Raw genomic sequence first — 19,999 nt, forward strand, 5'->3', positions numbered from 1 at the left:
GATACGATAGATGGCGGGAGTAGCGTTTCCGATTGTGTTTTTAGTTCATATTTTGTCCATAGCTGTCGCTAAAGTCGTATACGTGTAAGCGGAACAGCCTTAATCTTTGTATACAAATCTTATTCGTATAGTATTCTTATAAAAATTACTATCTGATAAAAGTTTGTTATATATTTTTATATTAGTGTTAATCGGTGCAGTTTGTTGCATTTCGATGGCAATCAGAGCAAATCGATGCAGTTCGAAGCTCGTTGAATATAATATCAATGGTACCAAAGTACTATCAACTTTTTTGTTTTTTTTCCATCTCCATAAAGTATATTTATTTCTCATAAATATTATTTTAATGGCATCTTTATAAATTGAAATGTTTATATTCCGATAAAAGTTTATGAGGCTTACATAAGATTACTCAGATCTTTCACGTATAGATTCCTGTATGTAGAGATTCTGCTATTTATAAAAACATATTAAAGATTTAGACAAAAAACAATTCCAAAGATTTTAATCATTTCTTTAAAACGTTAAGATTTGATCGTATCGAAGTATTAATTGGTATTTTCAATGAGATGGAATGATTTTCTATCGATGTCTTAACTACGATTAGAGGTTAAGCATTCGAGATTTTGTTGTTTATTTGATAAGTGTTTTTATGACCGCTTGATGTTTCCTAACGACTTTGTGACCTCATAAAAAGTTGTTTTCAAAGATATGGATTGCTTCGATGACGATATATTTGAATTTAGTGACAAAGATGAAGATGCTTGCATTTCTAAAATTACATCTCGTAAGGAATTTAATCCTATTGAGGAACATCTTGCGAAACAATTGAATTCGATACAGTACAGGATCGATAGAGCGAAAAATGAACTCGAAGAAATCAAAGAAACAGTTCAACACATCTCAAATAATTTACTTCACAAAGCTGTCTTTGGCCAAGATAAAAGCGTCGATTCGGACAACGATGTAAGCCACTACATGTTATAAATATGTCTCATCAATTTTTCAATAGATCAATAACAAGTATTTCTTTATTTATATTTGTTACAGTTATACACTGTCGAAGGGGAGCCAGTGTTAAAAAAAAAACACGAAGAAGACAAACCTTGCAATTTTTTGGTGTTGAAGGAACAATGGCAGTATGTTCTTTTTGATAAATGGATAATAGGGGTAGTACTACAGAATGTATCGTTTCAGTAAGTATCTTTTCTAGTAATATAACATGATATTTTTTTCTTGCAAGGTAAATAAAACAATGGAAAGTTTATGGCCGTTTGTGATAAGACATTAATACTATAGGTTGTTATTTTTCAATTTCATAACATGTTACATATATTATAGCAATGAAATATAACAATTATTTTACAATATTATAGAGAAAAAATAACAAAGGCATTTCTTTCTTCCTACATAAACGTATGTTTATAAAAGTTATTAGCAATTTTATTGCATAGACGCTCGTAGGTTTATTTTCCGCGTTGTTTCTTCTTCTTCTTCTTTTTTTTTTTTATTATTATTTCTATGTGTTTTCAAGCTTGTGCATTAGATGCAAGCATTAAAGATGTTTTTTAGTCGCTCGTTAATTAAATAACAAAATAATTTCTAGTGGAAGTAATGGATCAACATTTACTTTTCATTATAAAAATTCTCTAGAATATTTGAATATTTATTACATTAGGAAAATATTTAGGATAATGCAATGTCATTTAAAGTACATTTTTAAAATTATGTTTCTTTTTATTTCTATGTAATAAGTTACTCTCAATCTCATGACTATTATATACAGATAATATAGCAGTTTTCAACTTTATGAAAGCATGATCTAATGTTTCGTTGTTTTTCAAATAACAATTTATATTTATATAAAAAAAGGAATGCTGCATTCTCACAAGAAATACGATCGACGTGTCATATAGTTCGTATATTTCTACTTCAGTTTTTGCATATCAACGTAATCGGGTTGTCTTTTCCAAGTGGAATATATTCCTCGGGAGAGTAATCGAAGAGTATAAAATCATACCTATAATAATGATTGAGATTTACTAGGAAATCTTTAATATCGTATCACTACTAAATAATAAAAAAAAAAGAGGGAAAAAAAAATACACGTGGATTAAAAATTTCTTTGTACCTAAACATCTCATAGAGATCATTGATCTGTGTCTTGGACAATTGAGCGAAATAATTTTTCACGACGTCTTTCGTTTGAACACCCCTCGTTGGATTTTTCCACTCTGGTTTAATGATATGTCCAACGTGTGCCTGCTTTATAAGGAAGTCCTGATCTTCCTACGCAAGATTAAAATTCATTTTTTCTCTTTTCTTTTCTTTCTTTTTTTTTTTAGAATACATTAAAACGAGAAGTTGTCGTCATCGTGTAACATAACTTACTTGAAGCGTTTCGAATTTAGCAATTATATCGAATCGTACTTGGCAGGGTGTACAAAAGTTAACTATCGGTGTCCAGTGCATATCTAACTCGTTTCCAGCTTTCCACTGACACAAAAGCCATCTTACAAATTCTTCGAAAAATGGATATCTCGGTTCATGCTTTCCTTTTTCTCCAAAATTCTTTTTCGAATTCTATAGAATAATTAAAAAAAATTGTCAATCGATCGAAAGCAATGTAGGATTTTTAAAACGTTTGTTAAGATTCTTAAACAAATACCTTCAATCTATAATGCCAAACTATATGGGCACCGAGATTACTATGAAACGTATGGGGTAAACTATGCTCCAGTTTGTCTCTATAGGCACTCAACAATCTCTCGAAAGGATGTCTCACGATTAGAAAGCTGATACTATCGTTTAAAAATTTCATTAATTCTTCGGCCGTGTGTCTAGGATATTTCTGCCGTGCCAGAGAAACGGGCACCGCTTTAGAGGCTTTCAAAAATTGAGGACTGTATCTGAAAGATTCGTTTTAAACGATCGGCGCAAGCCATTAAAATACAATATAAATAATTTCAATATAATTTTCAATCATAATACTGTTGTATAATAGCGTGAGAGTAAAAAAAAAAAGGTATTAATTCATTTATATCAGTAATATTTAAATCTCTCGAATATAAGTATTATGAAAAAAAAAAAGAAATATTATCAAGAAAAAAATAAAACGAAGAGATAAATTAGATAAACAAAGATGTACGATGAGACAAACAAAATCTCTTACCCTGCAAGTAGATTAAAATTATACATCCACGAGGTGGATGCGGCCTTGAATACGTTGCACCATATCAGATGATATTCTTTATTTACAAGGAACTCCCAGGCATTGGGCTTATGAAGGGAATCGTTTCCAGGACGATCTAATCCTTCCTCGGCACACTTTTCCGCTAAAAATTTTCTTCGTTCGTTCAAACGAGCTTCCGTTTCCGCAGCCCTCGCCTGTTCGATCATTCTCTCCTCTGGCGTTAGGTTGGCATCGTCCTTAAAATATATTCCTCAAATATGAACAAATATGGAAGTAAAAAATGAATGAATGAATGCGTTAATTAATGAACGAATAAATGAATGAATGAACTAACGAATGAATGAGTGCATTAATGAATGAATGAATGAATGAATGAATGAATGAAAATGAACGAACGAACAGTTTCGTTCATTCCAGGGTCAAGATCCCCCGACAGCACGTGCGTACGTGCATTGCTAGGACGTATGTCGTTTATGTACATATAACGCAAGTATGTACGTATATATGTATGTACGTATACACCTACCACACCGACCTTCTATTCCACACGCAAGGTTAAGTCAATTTCCACAATTAAACTAAACACTTTTATCTATGGGCTATTCGCGCGTCCTACGTTACGTTGCATCGAGAACGATAGAGTCGTGTTGCAAAACACGTGACATTTGACCTACATACGCGTTCGAAACACATGCACCATATAAATTATAGTAATATATATATATATATATATATATATATATATATGTATATATATATATCGACCTTTACATCGATCTTATCGTTTTACACGTAGAACAAAGATCGTAGATTGTTAAATTGAATCACATTGAATGTGATAAAAAGGAACAGAAAAAAGGGAGCAAAAAAGAAAAGAAAAAAAAAAGAAGAAATAAAAAGGAAGGAAAATTGATCGTATCTCCGAGACAATTTCAATTTGTCTCGGAAGAACGATGATGCTATAAGGTAAAAAGGAGAGATAAAGCTGACCGAGAAGACCGAACGTATAATAGAAGCGCTGCTTTCCGTTTATTGATTTCGTTCTAGAGACTATACCACTATTGCAAATGTGGGCCACACCGCCGCACGACCGAAGGGCTGTGGGCGGCGGTGGTGCATCAGTGAGAAGTCGGTCTTGGTGTTCGTGGATGCGCATCGGATGCTATACCACACGTATTTACATACATACATACTCACGCATTGTGCAACGTTCGCTGTTCTTCTTCTTCTTCTTTTTCTAATTTTTTTTTCTTTCTTTCTTTCTTTTTTTTTTCTTTTTCATGTTGCTCAGTTATGCTCATTAACGTTCGTATTAGGCGATACGTGGAACAACGTATTTTTCGCCTTTGCGATATATTCGTATATTCTTATCGTACTAAAGCACACGTCCATGTAGATATCTCTCTTGATAATTCTTTTAATGCGGTTATTTGTATATCTGAATTGTTTACATATATCGCCAAGTAATTTCGCGTGCGTTTCATATATTATAGGGATTTATCGATCGTTCTAAAGAAGGAAAAAAAAGAAAAAAAAAAAAGAAAAGAAATAAAAGCGAGGGAGATTAGAATCGGGTAACAAGGAGCAAGAGTTTGGATATTCTTTTTTTATTCCTTTTTTTTCTCTTCTAAAACAAACAGATCTCAAGGTTGATCTTTTCATCGAATTTTTCTACCAACTGTCTCCTCTCCTCTCTTCTCTTCTCTTCTCTTCTCTTCCCTTCTCTTCTTTTCTCTCTTCCTTCCTTTTTTTCTGTTTCTTTTTCTTTTCATTTTTATCGAGAGTTCGTTTAGCACGAGCGCGATTCGAAGCCGAATCCCACATATATCTTATCGTTCAACTTTGCTGCTCTTTTGCATAGTTCAAAGAGGCCGTATCGGCCGATCTGCGTGTGTCCATGCGCCGCATTGCGTCTGGAACTTTGCCAATCCGTGCTTGTCGTGTTTTAAAAGCGGCCCTACAGATTTCGATCTCTTTAAAAGTCTAAGAAGAACAAAGTTATGACGTTCTAAGAATTTTATCGAAAATGTTATATAAGAACGCTCGCGTATAACGTAATTCGGATAGATCCGTGTCCAATGACGAATTGGATGACCTTAAGATAATCTTCTAATCCTTGGGTAAACGACTGTAACGGTTACGGTTACGGTTACGCGGCTTCCTAAACGACCTAACTATTCCTTCTTAATTAGACTCAGAAATCAGAGAACGGAAGAAAATAAAGCAACGCAAAGAAATAAATATTTCCTCGAGTTTCTTGATTCTTTTCGCGTTGCTTTTTCTTCTCTTTTCATTTTCTTTTCACACTCACGTCCAAAAGTGCTCCCTGTTGCACGTTGGTGGTACCGTCCTGATTGGAAAGGGCCAAAATGATCAAGCCCACGATCGCGGCAGCCAAAATTGCTCGACGAATTCCCGCGAATACGTGGCGTCGTGGTGTCATCTCCCTGAGAACGTTCTTCCTTCTGTACTCATATCGGACTGAAACAAACGAATGAATTCCTTTTTTCCCTTTCCCTCTACGTTTCATATTCTTTAACACTGAAATATCTCGACGTTCGAAATAAACAACCATTTTGTTTGTTATATAAACGTAGAATATATAAAATCGCTGACATTGTCAGGCGCCTTCTTTTTTCGCGTTTAACACTTGGATGCATACTTTTTTCTTTTTTCTTGTTACCTTTTGTTCGTTTGTTTTTTTCTCTGAATCTTCCTCGGAAGTACACTTTTTTTAACGTTCGATTATCGAGAAAGGAAGTTAAACGAGAGAAGACAGTACTCGTAACAATTAATTAATACTCGGACAGCGTTAATTTCTATCGCAGCTAATACCGTTCTAGCCGTCATTTGCGCCAACGTGTTAATACCGTCGACAATTCGTCAAGAGAAAACCGATTCTTCTGCGATCTTCGTCGATCGTTTTCACGAATCGTTATTAAATATTCCGATGAGTCGTCTTGCAAAATTTTCGTTATTCGAGAACAAATCAAAATCGAAACACGTCAGGCATTCATTATGCAAGTGTGCCCCGTCGACGATGACACACGAAACGTTCGCAACAGTCAGCGAATTTTCGAGGAGATTCTTGAGGCTGTTTGTTTTCCACACGCATATACGTATCCTCCTTTCTAAGTAAAAATTGTGAGAGACGCTCCTTCCGTGATTAACGTTTCTCACGCGGATTTCAATGATCACTTCCGTGCGATATCGCTCTTACGTGACGCAAATGTTGCAAAATAGCAAGTTACATAGATGGATTTAAGTTACGCCCTTTTCTTTCTTAATTCGTTGAGAAACGTACGACTTTTACGTTCGTTCATCGATAACGCGCGTTACTATCTATTTATTTATTTACTTATTTATTTGTTTTCTGTCGTTCGTTTTCTTTTTTTATCGTATAAAAAAATAAGCACTACTAAATTCTCTACCTTTTTCGGACATACAAGCCGAAAATCCCGCGACGTCGGGCTTCGTTAGAGCATTTATATCGCACTTCTCTGTAAACGAGCCTCCGAGTGATCCCTTTTATCGTCGTGCTAGCGTTGTAATTGTCGTCGTTTCGAGAAAAGTCACACCTTTCCTCTTCGTTTTTCGGGATCTCTTCCGGCCGTTCTTCTGGATGACGCACGTGATTCTCGCGCACGTCTACGCGGAAAGAAATGCGCGAAAGGATCGGATCACCGAACGATCACGGCGGCATCACGTAGATCACTGAGCGTTAAAACGGTCGTCTGCTCGTCTAACAATATGAACGAGCGAGCGAGCGAGCGAGTGAAAGAGATAGATAGATTGGTAGATGGATAGATAGAGGGAGAGAGAAACAGAGAGAGAAAGAGAGAGAGAGAGAGAGAGAGAGAGAGAGAGACGCCAGGCGTCCCAACGTCCAGCGTCGTTACTCCTGATGATATTGCTGCTGCTGCTTCTGCTGCTGCTTCTGATGCTTCTGGTGGTGGTGGTGGTGGTGCTGCTGCTGCTGCTGCTACTACTACTAATTCCAATGGTAGTAGTGGTAGCTGCGGTTCGTCCGTGTACAGTATGCTAAAGTTCCGGATTGGCTGAATTTTTCGCGGGTCGATTTGCCGACGTTGGAAACGAGCAGCGCAAGCGCGAGACAAGTCGGATAGGTCGGGAGGTCGAGCAAAGGGAAGGTGTTCCGCAAAAGTGGAGTGAGAGACGAGGAAACACCGACAGGGACGCCGAGGGGGATAGATGAGCTTGATCCAATGCCCGACTTTCTTTACCGTAAATCGTTCAAACGAGGAAACTGGTACCAGGGACTTTTGTAGAAATAGTACGGATCGTATGCTATTTCGGATCGTGTGCTAATTCATCCGGATGTTCTGTCACGGATATTCTTTGATTTATTTCACTTTTAATACGTCGTTTTATTTTTCAGGATATTTTGCTCCTAACAAATACACCTTTTCTTCTTTTCCTTGCAGAACGTTAAACGAGCTCAGATTTTATGCCTTTCCGAAAGGCACCAGCGAGATTCACGGCGTCGTTTCAGCTTTCTGGGAAGAGGAGAACGATCTTTGGAAGAGGGTCAACGCGATCCTCTCGAAGAGAGACAACGTCGTAGCCACGCTTGTCCTCGATCCCATGGATTTTAATGAAAACACGCTCGTCCAGATATACGGCACGATTTCCTACGAGAACTTGGATATGGAATTACAGATAGCCGTACCCGTCGTTACTTTCACGTCTCGCGATATTCTACGTGGAACCTACAAATTAAACTATTCGCAACAACCGAAATACGCCGTATTGGCGTTGAAAAGCGTCTTCGTCGAGACGATCCTCGAGCTTCCATATCAATTCGATTCCGAAAATTTCGTTGATCTTTTGCGGTGTCTCGATGCCAAGAAAATCGTGAAAAATGCTTATTGCGTCGAGAGTGCCGAGTATTACGCTGTCATAGAAACTTTATCGGCTAACGAGATAAAGATATCGGCGAAGTAAGTGGCATCAAAAAATGATCTTTTCGATTTTCGATTAATTTTTTTCGAAAATTTGTTTCCCTTGTTCTTTTACAGAACAATGTCACGGTTGAAGTTAATCCTGCGTATAATACAAGACGAATCCTCGATTCCCATTACGAAACTCGAGGAATTTAGCTGCGTCGAAGAAGCGGCGGAGGCTTTGATAGAAGAATTGGAAACGTATCTCGGTGATCCCAATCTCGCGAGAATCCAAAGAGCAAGGATAAAGAGCGATTTGCTTATACCGTGATCGAGTGTACGACGAAATCACGTGTGATGAGACATCCCTTAAATCGTGCCATTTCACCTCGTTCTTTCGATTTCGATTTATCGAATAATCAAGCATCTGTAACGTTTGAACTTCCTCTCAAGAAATTTTTTATTATTTTTTTTATTTTTTTTCAATAAATTAAGAAAGAAAGAAGAGATAAGACCCGTGACCAGGATCGTGGAAAATGGACTCGTGTGCCTTTATAAAAAACTTCAAATTTTCTGAAGAATTTTGATTTTATTTTTGCAAACTTTACGTTTATATGTATCTATGTATGATGTATGTATATATGTATGTATGCATGTATGTATGTATGTATGTGTCTATGTGTGTGTATTCGTGTAGTACGTTTATACCGCATTTATCACGGTCAAACGTACGTAATAAATTTTTCTGGAGCCGGATATGACGCTGAACACAACAATACGCTCGGTCCATCAATGATCGTAGATTGCGATGCTGCCATTTCATTTCGTTTTTTTCTCTTTTCTTCTTTTTTTGTTAAATTTCTTTGTTCTCTTTCGAGAACATGATCGAAAAAAAACCGACTAAAAGGTTTGATATCCTGCCACTTTTTTTTGATTCTTTTCCATTTTTTTATCGTTGCGAAATGACGGGCGTGATATATTATATGTATAGGACATATTCTACCAAGTATATATACGGCAAGTCTGTTCGTAAGATCTATGTGCGCTCTAAAAGCCGAAGAGACCATGCAGCACGGCTTAAAAACTAGAAATGGACGGGTGAAGTCGAACATTGCCAACGATGGTATGTAGACGCTTTTAATGACGTTATCTTTTTTTCCTTCGAGATAATAATTTTTCTTTTTTCTTTTTTTTCCTCTTTCTTCCATTCTTAATCTCTAAAGACGTTTTGTCATCTTCGTGCTTTGATATCCTTGTTTTTTTCTCTCTCTTTTTTCTTTTCTTTTTTTTCTCATCGTGAACTTTCTCCCCTTTGCTCTTTTTGTTTTTTAGCTATCTATCTATCTATCTATCTATCTACCTACCTACCTACCTACCTACCTACCTACCTACCTATCTACTTCTATTTCTAGTTCTAATTCTATCTATAACCCTATCTCTATTTCTATCTCTATTTTTGTCTCTGTCTCTCTTTCTCTCTTCGAAAAAAGATACGCTTACACAGTGCTTTAATAATCCGTTCAATTTATACACGCGTAATACGTATCACGAGAAAAGAAATCCCAATATATTTTATACGATACAATCGATGAGTTAATTTCTTTTTTACACGTAGGTATGTACCGCGTCGGTATGTCGAACCGGCTCCGTTTGTTTCTTTGTCTTCTACACTTCGTGTGTTCTGCTTTTTTTCTCTTCTTTTCATTTATTTTTATTTTTTGTTTTCTTTTTCTTTTTTATAATGCAGTACATACTTATATATATATATATACATATATATATATTTTTATATATATGTATAGGTATCTTTCATTTCTTACGTATTTTAGTAACATTTCTCGCTAAGGCATTCGGTTATGGCAAGTATATTTAGTAAGTGCCGATATCTAAACGTGCGTGAATTTATACATAGTTTACAAAAGTATATTGACAAACGCTCGCATGTCTTCTTCTAGTCCGCGATTATATTGCTACAGTAACTGAAAAAAAAGGAATAAACAAGGTTCTCGATTACACGTTGGGAAAAGTCTCTATATGCTCACGTTAATGTTTACTACGCGTTAATTTTCCTCCTCTCTTTCCTCGTGTATATATTCGCCTCTACTGTGCATATATATTATATCTTGTATTTTAATTTATATGTGTATACGTTTTTAGTTAAAAATTAAAGTGTATCGAATCACAGTCTACGATAGCTGGAAATAACAGAAAACTTTCGAAAGTTTAAATGTCTCTTCCAGCGCAGCACGTACGATCGCTAAATTTTCTTTTAGTAGTATAGTATAGTATAATATAATATAGTATAGTACATATAGTACATATGTGTATATACATATATATATATATATGTATATAACAAACAAGTGTAACGCGCAGCATAATTCGCACTTTGGAGTACTTGAGTAACTTGAGCGTACTCGACGTATAGAGGATGACACGATCGACCTGATATTGGTTGACGTGATCTCTGGTTGTCCTTGAAAATGGACAAGGAAAGGCTGTTTTAGAGTAAAAAGTTACTCAGCTCGAAGGGAGAAATACAACGATAGAAAAATAATATTTTTTTTTCACGAGTCCATTTTGGTCGAACATTAATATCGCCTTGTTCAAGGTATGCCTTTGTTTTGTGTATGCATATTTATTTACGTTTAATCGTGTAAATCCTTACGAGTTCGTCGATGAATTGAATAATGCTTTTTTGATTAACCAGGGCCGCATATCTATACCAAAAATTCGTTTTCAAAGTTATAATTGTAAAAGTATGCTAACCAAGGCAATAGAAAAATTCGAATGACTACGTACTAAGTAAGTTTTTATCTAATAACGATCTCTACGACGATTTATCGACGAGTGTTAGAAAAGAAATAATATAACAAACATCGCGAAGGAAATATTTAACTATAGTATATTATTTCAAAGGAGACATTGTCAGCACGACTCCATATTTCATTTCTTCTTATTCATATTCTTATTCTTATTCCTCTTCTTCTACTTCTTCTTCTACTTTCCCTAATTCTAATAGCCCTTAAACTTTAAAGTAATACGCGAGGAACGGTTTAGTCTAATTCTCTAAATCACAAATCTCTAATATCGATGCGCTGTTTACAGGATTCTTCGTAGCAAACTAATAAAAAGATTCGAATGAATGAACGGGTGTCTGTACGTGTGTCATCGTCGAGAATAAACTTCGAAGAAAAAAGATAATTCTAAATTATATTTAGTCGATTCGCCTTTTTCTCTTTTTCCTAATAATTTTACAATTTATAATAATATTAATGTGTGTGTGTGTGTGTGTGTCAATCGAACAAGCACCTACCATAAGTAATAGCAGCTATCATGCTTTTTCTTGGCCTCTCGTATGGTTTCTTGTTGTTATTATTTTTTTTGTTTATTTTTTGTCGTTCGCTCGTGTTTTTCCTTTTTTTTTTTATGTTAGAAAAGAACGGCCCTCAGCTGTCCGCAGAAAATTAATGGATTGTCTAATAGAAAAGTGTTGATAGATCACCTTATTTGTTAAGAGTTATCGGTGCTGCGTAGCGTACATACATACACGTTTACGCTATAAGCGCTATATTTTTATAACGTGCGCACTTACGGCTTGAATTTTGTAGAAAATTCCTTCGTAGAAAATTGACGCTAGGGTATATTATTTTGTTTCTTATTCTTGGTTTTTGTATCTTGTTTTTTTTTTCTTTTTTTCCTTCTGCTTGTTTCTCTCTTCGTGTCCATTTTTTTCTTAATTTCTTTTTGTTCTCTTTTTTTTTTGTTATGGTCTTTCCTCTTTTTACAAAGCATGCTACGACAGTCCTTCGCAAAACGCCAGAGAAATAATTTTTACACGGCGCCATACGATTTTACATTCTTCTTACTATAACTTTTTTTTTTTCTTTAATCTTTCTTTCTTTAATCTCGACGCATAAGATCCAAAGTAATTATTATTCGCACGCGCATTCTTTTTTATTCAACGAGTTTTTCCGCGATCATGATGTCAGAATTGATTAGTCAGCGCTATGAACAACATTAACGATTCAACTTAAAGATATTCTTTTGCAAAAAAGTTTTGACTTCGTTTTTGCTTTTCTTTTCTTATGCTTTTTTTTGGCGCTTATCGTAATTATTATAATTGTAGTTTAAAGGGATTACGATGATAATAAGCGTAAACAAATTATTCGACGACTAATTTTTGCTATGGTTCTTTTTACCTTCTTTTTTGTTTTGGTTTTCTTTCATCGTATTATTACTTTCGTTGTGTCCATAATCACATACGATTTTTTGGATACGTAATCATTTGCGAGAGAGAATTCATCGACGCGTGATTTTCTTCCTTTCGAGTTTCTCTCCCCTTATCTTTTTTCAATTTGTTCGATTTTTTCGATAAGGAAACACCGTGTAAAAAATATTCGATAAATATTTTGCAGCGTATCGTATCTAACGAAGCTTAGCGTTTTCTACACTTTGAAATTGTTCACACTCGCCGACGAAACTTTTTTTTCTTTCGTTCGTTTTACCTCGTTTGCGATCCTTCTAACCGAGAACAGAAATTATTCTTTATAATCGAACATATATAAGTACCTACGTATATTTTCGTCTAAGGCCCGTTTTCTTAAACTTTTTCTTGGATTTCTTCGAAATCAAAAAGTGACGTTAATCGTGCCGACCATTGGATCTATTTGCGTTCCAAATGAAAACTATTCCATTTCGTCGCTTGTCACACCTTCATCGTGTACTAGAAAAAATATTTCTTCTTCGCAACAAAAATATTAAAACTGATCTGACGCGTAATAGATAGAACGAAGCGCAAAACTAATTCGTTAGTTTTCTATCGGAAGTTCTATGCGATCGGAATAGATATGTGGAAAGCACGAGAGAGAGAGAGATAGATAAATAGATAGATAGACAGATAGATAGATAGAGAGAGAGAGAGAGAGGAATGAGAAGGATGATCGTTTGAAACGTCTACCTTACTGATTATATATATATATATATTCGGTCGGTCTTTTAATTGCTGTATAGCAGGAAACAGAATTTTATTAAAACTATGCACGAAAATGCGATATATAAAATGCTTTTTTTTTCTCTTCTTTTTTTTCCTTTTCTTGTCTTTTTTTTTTCTTTTTCCTTTTTTTATTTTTTGTTTACTCATTTTCGTTTCTAAAGGAACGCAGATGAAAATCTAGTATGGCAAATCCTTTGCAAAAGTAAGTATCAATGAAGTCTCGCGAAATATGTTTCTCATTTCCTAAACAGAAGGTGTGTGATATGTACACGATTTGCATTTGCACATTATTTTTTCTTTTTTCTTTTTTTTTTCTTTTTTTTTTTTCTTTTACCTTTCACGTAGAGTAGTAACTATTGATACTATGGAACTTTTACATAACATCGAACGATGTTTTGCTTCGTGTTTCTATAGTCTCGCAATTCGCAAACGACTATTTATTTGTTTTATTAATTTTTTTTTATATAACTATATATATATATCTTTTTTTGGTTTTGTTTTTATCCTCAAAAGCACACCGTTCTTCACCATCTCCGATTTCCCGATCGGACTTTTTATTACGTTCTCTTTTTTATTTATTTATTTATTATTTTTTTTTTTTAATTTTCGTTTTCTTCCTTTCTTCCTTTTCTCTCCTTAACGTTCGATTCGAGGTTTCACTATTTTGCGAGCTATCATTTCGTTATACAAAAACTATTTTTGTATATTATGTCTTTAATTAACGTCTCACTCTTGTATCTTAGCAGTAAAAGGATCGCATCACTTTGCTTTAATAGCTGTACGATAATTATCATTTTAACGCTATAATATTGTTTGCTCTTCTTTGTATACTCTTGGTGTATGCGTCGTGTTGCGCTAGCAGGGTGCGCCAAAGTTATCGCGGGTAATGCGAAAACGTAAAGCGATTATTGGAATCATCGATTATGTTTTAGAACGAAAATTAAGTAAGTAAGTAAGTAAGTAAGTAAGTAAGTAAGTAAGTAAATAAGTAAGTAAGTGCGTGCGTGATATTCCATCTACGAAGAACAATTTCCAAAAGTTTGATTCATTTACATCGAAGGATAGTGAACGGTCGCAAGAAAAGATTTGTTTGTTTGTTTGTTTGTTTGCTTGTTTGTCTGTTTTTTTTCTTTTTTCTTTTTTTTTTTTTATTACAACGGACAAGGGGGGGGGTAGGTCTGGGCAAATTTAGTTTCGGCTTTCGTTGTCGCACGATTTTACACAGAGTCGGATCTCTTCGTTTCGGTTTCGCTATTTATTACACAGTTCTTTCTTTTTTCGTTGTCAGTTGAAAATCAGCATCGTCAAAGGCAGTTCTCTCGACACCATCCTTCGGCCCTTTCAAGTACTAGCTCTTTTCTTTCGCGGATGCAAAGACGCCACGAAACTTGGGCGGACCCTGTGTATGACGCGCGCGCGTATAAGTGTGTATAACGTGTATAGAACTAATATCATTATATCATTTTCTTTGTCGCAGCAGCATCAGTATTTTTAACGTTAGTAAAATGGCTAATAGTACCTATCAGTTAGCAGTGATAGTAAGAGTACAACTTTGTATATAATCTTTTCGTTTCTTTTCACTCTCATCTCGAAGTAACAACAATAATGTACATACATACATACATACATACATACATACATACGTACATACATACGTACATACATACATACATACATGCATACATGCATACATCGTATATACATACATACATACATATACATGTGCGTACGCGTAAAGACGTATGCATACGCATGCACATACACGGCATACGTATCTATACGTCTCCAGGTACGTATATATTTATGTATCGACGCACTCATACATATACAGACGCGCATACACGCACGGTAATGCATACTTGATAGGTCTAGAACATTGGCAGCAGGTTAGTCCTAAACTGCATGCGGTCCGATTTACAAAATTATCGATATCGCAAACCGAGATTTATTCTGCCGGAAGATCTTTTTCTCCGCTCGTTAACGCACCCTTTTCTTTTTTTTCTTTTTCTTCTTCTTTTTTTTTTTCTACATCACAATCGTAACTACATGTTCGGAATGAACGCGTGAGGATGTAAAACAGCGACAAAAAACTATCTCTCTTGTACATGAAAAATAGGTACATTTGTTTTCCTCGCACGCGTGTGTGTTAGATGTATGTATATATGTTTACAATATATAATTTTTATATATATATGTATATATATATGTATGTATATATACATACATACATATATACATATATATATATATATATATGGGTGTGCACGCTGCGTGTAACTCTATTGAATCCATAATATACGTATACCTACATACACGTAGTATGTACATATATGAATATTAATTAGTGCATAAATTTTGTTCGCGCCATCATCAACTAGAAAAAAAAATCAATCCGCTTTTTTTTTCTTCTCACGCTCGTGCTTTTGTTTCTATCAACGAACTCGAAGATGTAAAGTTTAAAAGAACGACGGAAACGAACAAATCGCGGCATAAAGTACTATTTTATTTGGATGTGTTGTCGGGTAGGTGTATTTTTTATGTGCGCGTGTGAGTGTGCGTGGCTTGTGCGTGTACGTGTACGTATATGTGCGCAATAAGAACTACTACGACGACGTACGTACTTAAGAGAGAGAACGACGATCCATCGCAAAAAAAGCAATTTTTTAATCAAGGCTCCGTTATATATCGCTAAAATCGATTTATTGCGAATATTTAGATAACTAATAATTGTCTCTCCTTCGTCTATCTTTGAGTATTGAAATTATATATTTTTTAACGCAGCGCTAAATGCCGCATATTTTTATTAATTTTTTTTTTTTTGTTAACTTATGGCGAGAAGAAACGCGTTACGATTATCGGAAAATATTTGGATTAGTATAGATCGTTTTCTTTGTCGTATCTTAAAGAGAGTAGAGGGGAGGAAAGGAAGTACAGAGTAAAAGAGAGAGTGGGAGAAAGGGGATGAGGAAGGGAGGGAGGGAGGTAGAGGGGGAAGGAGAAGGAAGGAGAAAGATACGACATAGAAACAAACGAATCCTCTGTGAGAGTGGGTAGATGCGAAAGGAAAATTATAGCGTGTGTATGTGTCTGTCCGTTTAGAAGCGAAATTAGGATGTGTATCGTACAATATTTTTATGCTTAACGTTTGATCTCGCTTTTTCTTCTTTCTCTTTTTAATACCTAAAGAAACTTCATTCGATATATTCTGCAACATGGTAATGCGTGTGTGTGTGTGTGTGTGTGCGTGTGCGCGTTTTTATGTCCGTTTGCGTGTCTGATTACTATTTTGTATTATTTATAATATATTTTTTGTATAATACATATACGTATATATGAGTGTTCGTATACGTGTGCACGTAAGTACGTACGTACGTATACGATCATTCATATATGTATATATGTACAATGTTTCTTCTCTCTTAATACTTCGGTAATTGCCTATTTATGCGGTATGTGATGTAGTAATCATTGCAATAGTAGCTGTAACAATAATAATAATTTATTACATATTATTTATAGTTCTTCTTCTTCTTCTTTTTTTTTTTTTTGTTATAGTACATCGCGTTTATTCACCACGTAAAAAGATACTTCTCTCGCGTATCACTTAATATTTCATTCATCAATATTGTAGCCGCGGTGACCCAAAGGACTCTCAACAAGTTAACACGGTCTTTGGGCACTTGATAGCTTTTTTTTTTATTAATTATTTTATTACTTTTTTTTCTTCTTCTTCTTTTGTAGAACCAGTTCATCCATAATGTCTTTCTTTTTTTTAATTTTTTTTTTCTTTTTTTTTCCTTTTTTTTTTTTAAGTTTCTCCTTAAACTCGTATCTCGCATTTCAATGCGTCCACGGATATAAACACGATACTCCGCGTTAAACGCCTCACTACAGGACGGTCTCCCGAATTTTCCAATAATTTTTTTTTTTTTAATCATTTTCTTTTTAAACGATTCGAATTCACAACCCGGCGTTATCTAGCGATACCACTAAATTGTCGAAGCGACCTAAGAGATAGGAAAGCGTGGGAAGGGGAAAAGTGACGTAAGGAGATAGGGCTAGGGATAAAGGGGATCCGAGGAATCATGCTAAATAAGCAAGCTCCGAACGTAAGGCTTCTTATCGGTCTCGAAATTAGAAAAAAGTCCCGCCGTAATTAATAAGCTTCTTTGGAATGTTTAAGTTCCAACCTATTCCTTATGTTCTTAGAGTATTGCATGGCATTCATCTTATCGTTTTACGCGGGGTCCTATCAAAGTACGAAGCTAATGCCGCGTCCATACCGAAGTCACGTCGTTGGAAATACGTTTGAAGATACGCTGTTAATACGCTGTCTCCTTGACAACGTTACTAACGAGAGGGAAAGAAAGAAGGATGTGCTCTTTTAGAATTTAAAGAATGTTCGTGTGTGTGTGTGTGTGTGTGTGCGTGCGCATATGTGTGCTCGTGTTCGTTAATATTACTCCTGTTAGTTCGTACGCCTAATGACGAATGACAAAGATCAGAGACGATATGAGGTCGGGCGAAATCGAAGAATGAAACAAAAAAAAAAAAATTCGTAGAACCCCTCTGCACACGGTGGTGTGAATTGCTCGTCGTAATTAATTATAGTTCTTATATATTTACACACGTTCCCGCGTATTTGGACTGACTAAACTTACTTGTTCTAAATATCGCGCATAGGTATTTAGATACGTGTCGACGATAGAGTTTCGTTAAAGACTCGATTAATTGACGTTCAATATTTTGTCATCAGATCTTTGATTGGTATAAACGCACTAGGCGCGACATCGTCGTGTTTTTTTTTTCTTTTTTTTTTTCATTTTTGTTTTTTTTTTTCAATATTATCTTTAGTACCTAAAATAAGAATAGAAGAAAAATAGGAATAAGAACATCGTTAGTGAGGCACTCTCAGACGGAGCATAGAGAAACGCAAGTAAGCGAAGGAAAAACGGCGTCTCGATAAATTCAAAGGAGACATCTCTCGAAGGCAACTAACTTGTTGTTGGTTCAATGTGGACGTTTGGTGTTGTTAACTTTTTTTTTTTTCTTCTCTTTTTACCGGAAATGTCGTTATCTTTGCGTGGACGTCTTATTTGAAATTGTTCTTCTTCTTTTTTCTCCTTATTGTTAGAAACATACCGTTCGGCAATTGATCCTGTTTTTTCTTTTCTAGTAACGTTTCCCGACAATGTCACTTCGATGTGGACGTGCGACTTAAGCCCTTAAGGATAAAACACGTTCGCAAACTTATCGATAGTATTTCTCGTATCACGAGTATTATTATTCTCTTGTGTTCTTTTTTTTTTGTTTTTTGTTTGTTTGTTTGTTTGTTTGTTTGTTTGTTTGTTAATTTTATGTTACCTCTTGCCTTAAGAAATAGTGAATTCTAATATTGTTCGTTTACACTCTTTCTCTCCTAAAGTGCGAAACGGCAAATTACAAAATCACAGAGAATTACGCGTCGTTATACTATTTATCAGGGTAATACCTACTTTCACAATGGACTATAATATATTCTCTACAAACTTCTAGGCCTGCTGTTTTCGTCTAACGAGATCTTCATCCTTTGTCGCGTCGTCGCGTAGCGCTGATTAGAGCGCACGTTTATAAAGATGTCGGTAGATGATTTCGATGAAGAAGCTCGCGGCACAGACTCAGCTCCACGTTCTCCAAACGGCATACAACTCGCGAATAACAGTCCTACTCCTTCTGTGAATTCGTAGGCTTACCGACGGTCAGCTTAGAAAGTAGCTTCGTTCTATTATGTTTTCCAAGCCAATCGAACATTTTGTCTCCGATAATTTCACCCTCTCGAACGACTTTTTCAAATCAGAAAAGCTTACGAGGGAAAATATATCTAAATCAATCATAAATATATATATATATATATATATATAATATCGTTTACTCGCGCTCGACTCCGTAATGACAAGTGGCGTAAAGAGGAAACTGCAAAAGAATAAATGTTCCTTTTTTTTTTCTTATCGAATTTCTTTGAACGTTAATTACATCGCTCGTCAAAAGTACGTTTATCATTTCGTACAGTAAATATATTTACAACTCTATTCGTGAATTTTTACAAGTATGATAGGAAAATTTAAACGCACCTTTGATCGTTTGTTCTTAATCTCGACGTAGCGATCGTAAACGTCGTTTCAAATTGTTTTTCTTCTTTTGAAGTTTCAAAAATTAGTTTCATTCTCTTTTAGTCGTATCTACGTTATTGCAGTAGGGTCCGTTGATAAGATAGGTTGAAATGAAAGATCACAAAGTAAAATAATAGAATATACTATATGTGTGTGTATATATATATGTATATATATAGAGAGAGAGAGAAAGGAAGAGACAGAGAGAGAGAGAGAGAGAGAGAGAGAGAGAGAGAGAAGTGTGCGTAGGCGCGCGTCACTGCGATTAGGGCAACGACGGAGACAAAGTCACAGAAGAAGTCGACGAGTCTAAAATGACGGAAAGGCGGTCGATGTTGCTGTTGGAGTTTTGGGTCTTATCTCCTCTGCGACAGTTTTATGCACAAATTCTGGACGAGAGAATAAAATAGAAGAAGGCGCTATAAACCGATCGCTAAAACGACTATTGGCATGGCGTATCACTACGTGTAGACCGTTTTCACCTAATCGTAAAGGTATCGTCCAGTCATCGGCACATAAACTGATAGCGTCTTTGGATGCGCGGGAAACAGACCCAGTGTCTAGCGAGGAGCCATTAGTATCTCTCCGTGTGCTAGTACAACGAGTGTCGTCATTGATACGAATCCTTGTGGAAAGTATCGCTCTTGTGGAAGATCCTACGTCCCTCTCTCGTAAGCTCTTGACTCGCAAAATTGTTCTCGGACTTTGGCCTCGGTAGGAGACCCGTTGGCATCGTTCGAAGTTCCATGCTATGCAC

The 19,999-nt window shown here is 35.6% G+C and overlaps 3 protein-coding genes across 14 annotated transcripts in view; 1 reads left to right on the forward strand and 2 right to left on the reverse strand.

The window, feature by feature from the left end:
- Window positions 1-79: 79 nt before the first annotated feature.
- On the forward strand, window positions 80-8,538 carry LOC127062953 (uncharacterized). Its single transcript, XM_050992002.1, has 4 exons — window positions 80-966; window positions 1,051-1,196; window positions 7,639-8,154; window positions 8,233-8,538. The coding sequence occupies exons 1-4, from the start codon at window positions 712-714 to the stop codon at window positions 8,426-8,428; spliced, it is 1,113 nt and encodes a 370-aa protein (XP_050847959.1). The 5' UTR covers window positions 80-711; the 3' UTR covers window positions 8,429-8,538.
- On the reverse strand, window positions 1,483-7,005 carry LOC127062951 (carbohydrate sulfotransferase 11-like). Its single transcript, XM_050991998.1, has 7 exons — window positions 6,625-7,005; window positions 5,505-5,674; window positions 3,173-3,429; window positions 2,669-2,909; window positions 2,392-2,583; window positions 2,132-2,289; window positions 1,483-2,020 (listed from the first exon to the last, which is right to left on the reverse strand). Exons 1-7 carry the CDS (start codon window positions 6,635-6,637, stop codon window positions 1,933-1,935), a joined length of 1,119 nt encoding a protein of 372 aa, XP_050847955.1. The 5' UTR covers window positions 6,638-7,005; the 3' UTR covers window positions 1,483-1,932.
- An 892-nt stretch (window positions 8,539-9,430) lies between the features above and the next one.
- The window catches only part of LOC127062933 (potassium/sodium hyperpolarization-activated cyclic nucleotide-gated channel 3), a 68,421-nt gene continuing 57,852 nt past the window's right edge, over window positions 9,431-19,999 (reverse strand). For all 12 annotated transcript variants that reach the window (XM_050991939.1, XM_050991938.1, XM_050991944.1 and 9 more), the window contains one exon: window positions 9,431-19,999. In XM_050991939.1, coding sequence (XP_050847896.1) covers window positions 19,853-19,999 — 147 coding nt within the window. In that variant the 3' untranslated portion in view covers window positions 9,431-19,852.

Source organism: Vespula vulgaris, chromosome 4 (genome assembly GCF_905475345.1).
Source record: "Vespula vulgaris chromosome 4, iyVesVulg1.1, whole genome shotgun sequence".
Classification (NCBI taxonomy): Eukaryota; Metazoa; Arthropoda; class Insecta; order Hymenoptera; family Vespidae; genus Vespula; species Vespula vulgaris.

Coding starts and splice junctions, on each gene's coding strand:
- LOC127062951 (XM_050991998.1), bottom strand. Junction 2,910..3,172: donor AATTTTAATCTACTTGCAGG/GTAAGAGATTTT, acceptor CGAATCTTTCAG/ATACAGTCCTCAATTTTTGA. Junction 2,021..2,131: donor GATCTCTATGAGATGTTTAG/GTACAAAGAAAT, acceptor TCATTATTATAG/GTATGATTTTATACTCTTCG.
- LOC127062953 (XM_050992002.1), top strand. CDS start 712: ATGGATTGCTTCGATGACGATATATTTGAATTTAGTGACAAAGATGAA. Junction 967..1,050: donor GCGTCGATTCGGACAACGAT/GTAAGCCACTAC, acceptor TATTTGTTACAG/TTATACACTGTCGAAGGGGA. Junction 8,155..8,232: donor GAGATAAAGATATCGGCGAA/GTAAGTGGCATC, acceptor GTTCTTTTACAG/AACAATGTCACGGTTGAAGT.